The sequence below is a fragment of the Larus michahellis genome, chromosome 11 (assembly GCF_964199755.1).
Source record: "Larus michahellis chromosome 11, bLarMic1.1, whole genome shotgun sequence".
Taxonomy (NCBI): domain Eukaryota; kingdom Metazoa; phylum Chordata; class Aves; order Charadriiformes; family Laridae; genus Larus; species Larus michahellis.
This window is the reverse complement of record NC_133906.1, coordinates 1,792,863-1,803,752: the sequence shown is the minus strand read 5'-3', so window position 1 is coordinate 1,803,752 and position 10,890 is coordinate 1,792,863. Positions and strand designations below refer to the sequence as shown.

Genomic DNA, 10,890 nt, shown 5'->3' with positions numbered 1-10,890 from the left:
CGGAGCACCGCTCGCCGCCGCTCGCCGCCGTTGCCCGGCTCGGCTCGGCTCGGCTAGGCCGGGCTGTGTAGCGGCGGGCTGGGCTGGGCCGCCTCCCCGCCCGCAGCCGCTCGGCGCCGCCTTGGCCGGGAGCACCACCCTGCGGCCCGCGGCGGGACTGCGCCCGCCGCCGCCCGCTGCCCGCGCTGCCGCCTCACACCGGCACACGGGCCCGCGCGCACACGCGCGGCTCCGGCCGCTCGCCCGCCTCGGGGCCCCGCGGCAGGACGCGCGCACTCGGCGCCGGCGAGGGAAGCGCAGCGCAGGGGCGCCGGGAATCCTGCGGGGCCGACGCTTGACTCCGAGCACACGGGCAGCGCCGGCAGCTGCCCCGTCTCTTTCCCCGATGCCCGTTGCACAGAGCCCTCCGGCAGGTGGACGCTCTTGGCTCCCGGACGGCTGCTCCCTTCACTTCCAGGAGCACGGCGTCGAGGGAGGGGCAGGGCATTTCCTGGAGCACCGTGGGGCGGAGTCTCAGCCCGGAGGGATCGAGCCGCCTTCCCCGGCCGGGGAAGCCCGGCAGAAACCCCCGCAGGGGCAGCACGCAGGTAACAGCCCAGCACGGCACTACATCTACTCAGGAGTCTCGGGCTGAGGACGGGGAAGGCAGGCGGGTTTCAACAAGGCTCACGCATGGACGCGCCTGTCGTCCGGCCAGTCCGGCGGCTGAACGAGCAGAGGGGCCGTGCTCCCCGCCTCGCCTTCCCTCTCGCCCGCGGCCTGCCAGCTGCACAGGGGATCTTCGTTCTTCTTTCCCGGCCCCGCTGCAACGCTGCTTTGCGGGCTGCACAGGACGGGCCTCAGGAACTGGAACTGCCTCCTCCCCGAGCCGCTGCTCAGGCACACTTCGTAGCGCTCAGCCGGCCACAGAGTGACCGTGCCGGCCACGTCCACGCTGTCGGCGGTGAAGTCGCTGTCAGCGTAGCAGCGGGCCGAGGGAGGCAAAAGTCATGCCCGGAGTCTCGCCTTGCAGGCGTGTCAGCCGTACCACTCAGCCTGGTGCCATTTGCAACCGTGCTGGGAGTGCACTTGATCCCACTATGTCGTTGATGAAGGTGTCAAACAGGACTTGTCCCCATATGGACCCCTGAGGGGCACCACTTGCCACTCATCTCCATCCAGACATTGAGACTTGACCATGACTCTGTGGATAGGACCATCCAGACAATTCCTTACCCACCAAATACTCCATCCGTGAAATCCAGGTGTCCAAACTTAGAGAGAGGTATGTTGTGGGGAACCGTGACAAAGGCCTTACAGAAGTCCAGTCTTCCCTTGTCCTCTCATACAGTCATTCCGTCCTATAAGTTGACCCACATCACTAGGTTGGTCAGGCAAGACTTGACGTTGGTGAAACCATGCTGGCTGTCTTGACACGCATCTCTGCCCTCCATGTGCCTTAGCATAGTTTCTAGGAGGATCTGTTTCATCGTGTTCCCAGTCACAGAGGGGAGGATGACAAGTTGTACTTCCCAGGGTCCACCTTTCTACTCTTTTTAAAAATGGGTGTAATGTTTCCCTTTTCAAGTCACCAGGGACTTCACCTCACTGCCATGACATTTCAAATATCATGGAGAGTGGCTTAGCAACCACATCAGCCAATTCCCTCAGGACTCCGGAAGGCATCTTCTCAGGTCCCAGAGACTTCTCTATGTTCAGGTTTCTCAGGTGGTCTGATCTTCTCTTACAGCGTGAGGGACTTTGCTCCCCCGGTCCCTGCCTTCAGGTCCATCCGCTCGAGAAGTGTGGGAAGAGAGATTGACAGTGAAAACTGAAGCAAAAAAAGTTGCTGATTGCCTCAGCCTTCTCCTTGCCTGTTGTTACCCGTTTGCCACTTGTGTTCATCAGCGGAGGTACACTTTCTTTGACCCTCCTTTTCTGTCTGACATACCGCTAGAAGCCCTTCTTGTTGTACTTTGTGTTCAGCTTCAGCCACACCTTGATCTTCCTGACCGCATCCCTACAAAACTGGGCAAGGTCCCTGTACACTGACTGTGCGTTTCCTTCTTGCCCTTTAGTCTGACAAGCAGGTCTTTACTCAGCCATGCTGGTGTCTTGCCTTCCTTCCCTCATTTCTTACATGTGGGGATCAAGAGCTCTTGCACTCTGTGGAAAGCATCCTTAAACATCTGCCAGCTTTCTTGTGCTCCCTTGTCCCTGAAAGCAGTTTCCAGGGGGTTAAAAGCCTCCCCTGTGCTAGGGCTGTCTATTACCTGGCCTAGAAGTTTTCCTTCCTAAAGGGCACCTGCAAAGAGCCCCTTGGGAAAGCTCAGCCGTGTGTGCTGGCTCTCCAATGCAGGAAATGCCATGTCCCCTTTCATAGGTCACAAACTGTAAGAAACCATCCGGTTATGAACTGCATCAGACACCTGGACCTTCGAACTGGAACGACCCGAGAACCAGCACTTTTATACCAGGAGCTGCTGGTTCCTTGTGATCTCAGCAAGAGAAACATGCCCACTCTCTAAAATGTCATTCACAATTCCCTTTATTATAGATCACCCTACTGGAAGGGTAGATGTGGAGAACCCTGAGCAGAGGAGCTTCATGAAAGAACGGCAGCCATGCACAACATGCCGTGCAGACCCTGGTCATAGAAAAGACAGAGTGTCCCTGTTTCAGTCATTCAAGCCATCTTAGGACTTCCCTGCAAGAAAGCAATTCTATTGATCGTTTCTACAGCTGCAGTAAAAGACTTTGGCAGGTGGACTTCTTGCTTGCAGGTGTCTTGCCTGCAGCCTCTGCGATTACAATGAGCTGAGTTTATCTTCCCACCAAAGGATTTGTGCCACACAACACAGCACAGGACAGCACAGGCCTGTGCCTGAAAGATTTAAGGAGGTAGGTGTCGGTCTTTTTTCCCAAGTATGAAGTGATAGGATGAGAGGAAATGGCCCCAAGTTGTGACAGGGGAAGCTTAGACTGGATATTATGAACAACTTCTTCATCAAAAGGATTGCCAAGCATTAACACGGGCTGCCAAAGGAAGTGTCTGCCGTCCCCGGACATGGTGCTGAGGGACAGGGTTTAGTGGTGGACTTGGTAGTGTTTGGTTAACGGCAGGACTCAATGGTCTCAAGGATTTCTTCCAAACCAAACGATTCTATGATTCCTCTCAGGTTAGCTGGAGAGTATATCATTCACCCCTCGCTGTACAACTGTCTTCTGGTCAGCATCACTACAGCGGCCTGTCCTCAGGCCTTATCCTTTTCTTGAGGCCTTTGTGGAGCAGATGCCTGTAGTGCTCTGCGTTTCCTGAGAGTGAACCGTATCCCTGGTAGTAGTTCTTCATCCACCAATTCCCAACCTCCTGGGACTCCCCGAAAGACTTCTCCAAAGCAACATGTATGCTGTCATCCATCAAAACATTTAGAATCAGAATACTTTGTGCTCAAAGCCTTCCCAGTTGCCCTCTGCAGCTGGCACTCTAGGAAGAGTGGGATAGGTCACTATCCCCAACCTCACTGCTTTGCAGAGGCCTTTGCACACCCACGGTCCCTGTTAGGGTGGGGGCCAGTTTCCGCTGACTGGGTCTAACTGGGCCCTGTAGCAACCAGCAACTCAGTGCTCAGAAGACCCATACAGGTCTGTCAGCAAAGCCGTGCTCCCCACAATTTCACTCAATGCGATACAGGCCTCATTGCCAAACTGAAGAAATGTACCTGCTCAAATTTACATCAGCCAAGGGACAAAAATGAGAAAAAAGCTCACAACCTTTGGAAAAACCTTGACAGAGCTTCCCCAGAAAAAAAAAACAACAAACAACTCAACAAAGACTACTGTCTCCACACAAGGCATTCAGGTGTTCTCTTTATTTCATTTTTACACTCAAGGGTATCCTGCTTTACAATTAATAACTGCAGCACAACACAACGTCACGTTTCCAAATATTCTGTGCCATTCAAACATTCAAACAGCCTTCTTTTAAAGAATCCAATATTATACATGGAGTGACAGTCCTTCTTAAGGGGAAGAGGTAAGACAATGCTCAAACACAGTTCACAAAGTAGAAGGAGAAAGGGCAGAAAGCAGAATGCAAATGCTCTAACACAAACCCAGGAAATCCTGGTGGGACAGATTTCCCCTCCCATCAATAAACCTCTGAACTCAGGAACAATGATCAGAGAAAACTCAATGGGCTTTTTCCTAGTTCATCTCAATTCTACCTTCAGACAAAGTCCTTTGAAGCAACTTGTGCAGTTTCCTTACAATGCACACAAAGGCAATGAGCATGTTTTCACAACTCTGAACAGTTACAGTCTACAAACAAGCAATTCCACTGTGTCAACAGTCAAGCAAACAGGGCAGAAGAGCAGCTTGCCCAAACAGGGAACTCCTCCTGGAGCTCAAGAGGAAAAAGAAATTGTGTGATCTCGGGAAGCAAGGTCAGGCTTTGCAGGAAGACTGCAGAGCTGCGGTTTGTATATGCAGGGAGAAGACATGAATGCACAAAGCACAATTAGAGTGGAAACTGGCCAGCGTTGTGTCAGACAACAAGCAAGGCTTTTTAAAGTATGTCAATATCAAGAGGAGGTCTAAAGAAAACATGAGACTGATACTTGTTGAAGACAGTAACCTGACCGACAGGGATGAAGAAGAAGAGGAGGCATTCAATGCTTTTCTTCCCTCAGTCTTTAATACTGCAAATGAACTTTGGGCTGCCCAGTCCACTGAGTCAGAGGACCACGAATGCAGGAACAGTGACTTTCCATTTGTGGATGCTGAAATTGTCAGGAATTGGATGCATCAGCGGAATGTTCACAAGTCCGTGGCGCCTGATGGGATTTGTCCCAGATTACTGAAGGTGCTAGTTAGTGTTACAGCAAGACACCACTTGATCAGCTGCCAAAGGCCTTGGGAGACTGGGGAGGGGTCCCTGCTGACTGGAAGCTAGCCAATGTTCTTCCAATTTACAAGAAGGGCAAGAGGGAAGACCCAGGAAACTACTGACATGTTAGTCCAACCTCAGACCCTGGGAAAATTATAGATTAAAGATGATACTGAGTACTACTGAAAGGCACTGAAAGAACAATGCAATCATCAGGCGCAGTCAACATGGATTCACCAAGGGAAAGTCCTGTTTAATTGCTTTGATGTCATAAAATCATAGAATGGTTTGATTTCGAAGGCACCTTAAAGATCACCTAGATCCACCACTCCTGCCATGGGCAGGGACACCTCCCACTAGACCAGGTTGCTCAAAGCCCCATCCAGCCTGGTCTTGAAAACTTACAGGGAAGGGGTATCCACAACTTCCCTGGGAAACCCGTTCCAGTGTCTCATCACCCTCACAGTAAAGAATGTCTTCCTAATATCTAATCTATATCTCCCCTCTTTCAGTTTAAAACCATTCTCCTTTTTCCTATTGCTACACTCCTTAATAAAGAGTCCCTTCCCATCTTTGCTGGAGGCCTCCTTTACATACTGGAAGGCTTCTATAAGGTCTCCCTGAAGCCTTCTCCTCTCCAGGCTGAACAACCCCAACTCTCTCAGTCTCTCTTCATAGGAAAGGTGCTCCAGTGCTCTGGTCATCCTCATGGCCCTCCTCTGGACTCACTCCAACAGGTCCACACTCTTCTATTATGAGGTCACCTGTCCCGTGCGTGAAGGAAGGCTGTGGATGTAGTTTTTCTGGATTCTTGTGTGACTGTAGATATCATCCCTCGGAGAATTCTTCTGGATACATTGTTCAACTGTGAGATGAGCGGGTTCACTATCAGCAGGGTGAAGAACCAGCTGAAGGGCAGGGCTCTAAGGGTTGCAGTGAATAGGGGAGCAACGTCTGGCGGGTGACATGTCACCAGCGGCGTTCCTCAGGGTTCAATTCTAGGCCTAGTCCTGTTCAATACTATTTTCACTGATCTGGGTGCAGGAGTTGAAGGTACCATTAGCAACTTTGCTGATGATACCAAACAGGAAGGTGCTGCTCCCTCTCTGAAGGAAAAAGAGGCCTTGCAGAGGGATCTAGATGGATTGGAGCATTGTGCAATCATCAACGGCATGACACTTAAGAAGTCCAAAGGCCAGATTCTGCACCTGGGATAGAGTAGTACTGTGTATGTATATACATTGGGAGAGGAGTGGCTGGAGAGCAGCCCTGCAGAAAGGGATCTGTGGGTGATGGTTGAAAATACCCTTCTTGCCTGATCAGAGCGTCTGGATGGCAGCAACTCTCTGCTTCACTGGGAAGCACTATTGCAGCATAGGCAGGCACACAACGGCTGTCCAGACAGACATTGAGACCAGACGAAAAAACAGACAGAGCCCACACATGTCAGACAGAGCCATCCAGCACCCCAAGAAGAAAGAGTCCCTTGCTTGCACCACACAGTAACACAGTACTCACAACTTCCTTGCTTTTCTGACCCGGGTGGACAACTACATGCATTTCAGTGAGCGTGTGTGTCGTGGTGTAACCCCAGTCAGCAGCTAAGCACCACACAGCCATTCACTCACTGCCCCTCCCTTCCACCCACAGTGCGAAGGGGGATAGAATTGGAAGAGTAAAAGTGACAAAGCTCTTGTGTTAATATGAAAACAGTTTAAGAATTGAAATAAAAAATTAAAATACTAATACTAATACAAAAACTAATACTAATAATAATTAAAGGAAAATAACAACAACAACCAAAAGATAACTAAAACACAAGAAAAGACAAGGGATACAAATGAAAAACAACTGCTCACTATCAAAGGACTGATGCCCAGTCTCTTCCTGAGTAGCATTCTCAGATGCCCGGCCACTTCCCACCACTATATATGCAGAGCATGATGTCATATGCTATGAATTATCTCTTTGTCCAGGTTGGGTCAGCTGTCCTGGCTCTGTCCCCGCCCAACTGCTTATGCACCTCCAGCCTCCTCACTGGCAGGGCATGAGAAGCTGAAAAGTCCTTGACTCAGTGCAAGCACCATTTAGCAACCACTAAAGCATCAGTGTGTTATCAACATTATTCTCATGCTAAATCCAAAACACAGCTACTAGGCTACCAGCTACTAGGAAGAAAATTAACTCTATCCCACCTGAAACCAGGACAATGGGATTTGTCTGCCTGACTTTGCCATTGCGTTACAGCACAGAATAAGAGGGCCAGGAGCTTGCCTAACAGCAAGCGAGACAAGAACTTGACTGGTGACCCTGGACCTAACCCCACTCGCAAAGCATTTCACAGCTGAAGAATATTATTTCCTGGGTGAAGGAGGCTTGAGGTCCTTTTGTTTCTTTGTTTGCTTGTTTGTTTGTTTGGAGAGGGAGACAAAATTTCTTCTGACATAGAATTTGGCAGAAATCACTGACACCAATTGCAAATGCAGATTAACCTGGGAGGAACCATTGCCACATGCTGTAACAGGGATCCCTTCCTATCGTGAGGCATGAATGAAGCCTCTGTATGTGCTGACTCCATGCTAGTTAAAGGAAAGATTATTGAACTGTTCTGCAGAGAGGGTCCCGGGGTTCTCTGGTGCCATGTCCTCTGCAGTAATGGGGCCACAGGGGAAATCCTGTTCATCATGGGTGCCCCCAACCGTGGTGCACTGCTGTGGTGGCAGGCTGGGGAGGATGGGCTTCAGGAACTTGAACTCGCTGTTGCCAGAGCCCGTTGTGAGGCTGATCTCATAGCAATAGCCATGGGGCAAGGTCCCTGCTGTGGCTGCATCAGCCAGGCTGCTCTGCAAGTTGCCAGCACCATAAAGCACGTGCCCTGCCTTCAGCTCCTTTCTCTTGCACACCTTGCGAGTGATGAAGGCTGTCATGGATGCGAGGAAGAGGAGTGAGACAAAGGTCAAGGAAATGATTAAATAGGTTGTCAGGGAGTCACTCTCGTCCTCCGTGGCCAGGCCGGTGGGTGGTCGGCGCACTGCTGAGAAATCATTGAGCAGGAGTGCACTCAGTGCAGCAGTGGCTGACAATGGTGGCTTCCCATTGTCTCGCACCACAATAACAAGCTTCTGCTTCACAGCATCCCTCTCTGTCACTGGCCTCTTCAGCCGCACCTCCCCGCTTTGGGCACCCACCACAAACAGCCCGGGCTCGGTGGCCTTCAGCAGGTGGTATGAGAGCCACGAGTTCTGTCCTGAGTCTGCATCCACAGCCACCACTTTGGTGATGAGGTACCCTGCCTCAGCTGATACAGGCACTAGCTCGCTGGATGGTGGACCACTGTCCTGTGATGGGTACAGCAGCATTGGTGCATTGTCATTCTCATCCACCACAACAAGATGGACGGTGACACTGGCACTGAGAGGAGGAGATCCCGCATCGGAGGCACTCACCAAGACATCAATCTGCTTTACCTGCTCATAGTCCAGAGGCCGCAGCACAAACACGTGCCCATTCTCAGAGTTCACGGAGATGCAGGAGCAGGGAGGCTGCTCTGTGGGATGGGACGGTGCCAGGAAATATGTCACCTTGGCATTGGGCCCCACATCAGCATCTGCAGCACTGACAGCTCCAACAAGCACCATGGGGACATTGTTCTCACGCACATACATCGTGTATGATGTCTGGTTGAAGGCAGGTGCATTGTCGTTGACATCGGAGATGTCCACCTTGAAGGTCTGGGTGGTTGTGAGAGGAGGTGACCCTGCGTCTGCTGCTGTGACTATGAGGATGCGCCGTGCCATCTCCTCCCTGTCCAGCATACTCACAGTCACCAGTTCATAGTAGTTCTTATAGGCCAGACGCAGGGAGAACAATAGCTGATCCTCAAGGGCACAGGAGATCTTCCCATTCGCACCAGAATCCCGGTCCCTGACAGTAAAGAGAGCAACCACTGTTCCAGGGAATGCGTTCTCAGGGAGGGGGCTGTTGAAGGAACTTACCACCACTTCCGGTGCATTGTCGTTCACATCCACCACCTCCACCAACACCTTGCAGATTGCTGACAGGCCACCGCCATCCGTGGCCCGCACACTGAGCTCATGATTCTCTGCCACCTCAAAGTCCAGAGGCATCGCGAGTTTAATTTCACCACTCGTGGGGTCAATCACAAATAATGACCTACTCTGGCCCACTGCTTCGCTGAACTGATAGGTGATGTCCCCATTAACTCCCACATCCTGATCAGTTGCCACCACTCTGAGAACAACAGAGCCCACAGGGGCATTTTCCAAAACCTGCCCAACATACAGCTTCTGTGTGAAGACAGGAGAGTTGTCATTTACATCTAGAATAACAATGTGGATTTGTGTGGTCCCACTCCTGGGAGGAGAGCCCCCATCCATGGCAATGAGACTGAAAACCACCTCTCCTTCCTCCTCTCTGTCTAGAGCCTTCTCCAAGACCAGTTCAACATATTTGTCGTCCTCACTCTGACTTGCAAAGGAGACACTAAAGTACTCGTTTTCGGGAGAAATGCTGTAAGCCTGGATGCTGTTGCTGCCAACATCCAGGTCCCCAGCACCCTCCAGAGGGAAACGCGAGCCAGGGTTGCTCGTTTCCAGGATCTTAAAAACTACTTGTTCCACTGGGAAAATGGGGGAATGGTCATTGATGTCCTCCACGGCCACCTCCACCCGAAAGAACTGCAGCGGGTTTGCCAGCAGGAGCTCGAAGGGGAGCGTGCACGTAGCGGACTGGCCGCACAGCTCCTCCCGGTCCAGCCTCTCGGCCACGACGAGCCGGCCGGTGGCGGGGTCTAAGCGAAAGTGCTGCCGGCCGTCCTCCGAGGCCAGGCGGGCGCCGCGAGCCGCCAGCTGCGCCGGGGACAGCCCCGCGTCCTCCGCCACGTTGGCTACCACGGAGCCGCTCGCCGCCTCCTCGGCTACGGAGTAGCGGATGGGCTCGGAGCGAGCGAGCGGCAGGGAGAGGAAAGCACAGAGACAAAGCACTTGCCTTGCGATCGCCATCTCGGGCCGGCGGACAGCCTCCGTCTCGCGGATCGCCCGCGCACTCCTCCGCGGAGAGCGGCGCCCGGCAGCAGCACGGCGGGGCGGCGGTCGGGCGGCCTCCCTCTCGCCGACTCCGAATGGCGGCACGGAGCGCGGCCGCCCTGGCCCGGCAGCCGCTGGCACGGGGCACCGCTCGCCGCCGCTCGCCGCCGTTGCCCGGCTCGGTTCGGCTCGGTTCGGCTCGGCTGGGCTGGGCTGGGTAACGGCGGGCTGGGCTGGGCCGCCTCCCCGCCCGCAGCCGCTCGGCGCCGCCTTGGCCGGGAGCACCACCCTGCGGCCCGCGGCGGGACTGCGCCCGCCGCCGCCCGCTGCCCGCGCTGCCGCCTCGCACCGGCACACGGGCCCGCGCGCACGCGCGCGGCTCTGGCCGCTCGCCCGCCTCGGGGCCCCGCGGCAGGACGCGCGCACTCGGCGCCGGCGAGGGAAGCGCAGCGCAGGAGCGCCGGGAGTCCTGCGGGGCCGACGCTTGCCTCTGAGCGCACGGGCAGCGCCGGCAGCTGCCCCGTCTCTTTCCCCGATCCCTGTTGCCCTTGCTCGGAAGCATTTCTGCACCCAAAAAGGATTGTCAATCCTTTACACCGGCCGCCCACGGAAGCGCCCAGCGTCCGTGGACGTGGTGCTTAGGGACAGGGTTTAGTGGTGGACTTGGTAATGTAAGCTTAACAGTTGGACTCGATGGTCTCAAGGGTCTTCTCCAACCTAAATGATTCCATGATTCTTCTTCGGTTAACTGGATAGTGCTGCATTCACATCTTGACAGATAATGGTCTTCACTACACCAGCCTCCGGTGTTACCTTTTTATCCGGTCCCTGTGGAAGGGATGGGTGAAGTCTTCTACATTTCCTGAGATCAAAGCCTTTCCTTGGTAGCAGATATCGCTCATCAAATACCCACCTCCTCCTGTGCCCACAAATACTTCCCGAAAGGAACATGTATGCTGTTTTTCGGCCATCCATCTT

The 10,890-nt window shown here is 53.5% G+C and overlaps 1 protein-coding gene across 1 annotated transcript; it reads right to left on the bottom strand.

The window, feature by feature from the left end:
• Positions 1-2,835: 2,835 nt before the first annotated feature.
• On the bottom strand, positions 2,836-10,156 carry LOC141749787 (protocadherin beta-15-like). The gene has a single exon (XM_074603892.1). It carries the CDS (start codon positions 9,886-9,888, stop codon positions 7,447-7,449), a length of 2,442 nt encoding a protein of 813 aa, XP_074459993.1. The 5' UTR covers positions 9,889-10,156; the 3' UTR covers positions 2,836-7,446.
• Positions 10,157-10,890: the final 734 nt, after the last annotated feature.

Bases quoted from the DNA above. Each gene is read 5' to 3' on its own strand.
- LOC141749787 (XM_074603892.1), bottom strand. From the start codon at position 9,888: ATGGCGATCGCAAGGCAAGTGCTTTGTCTCTGTGCTTTCCTCTCCCTG.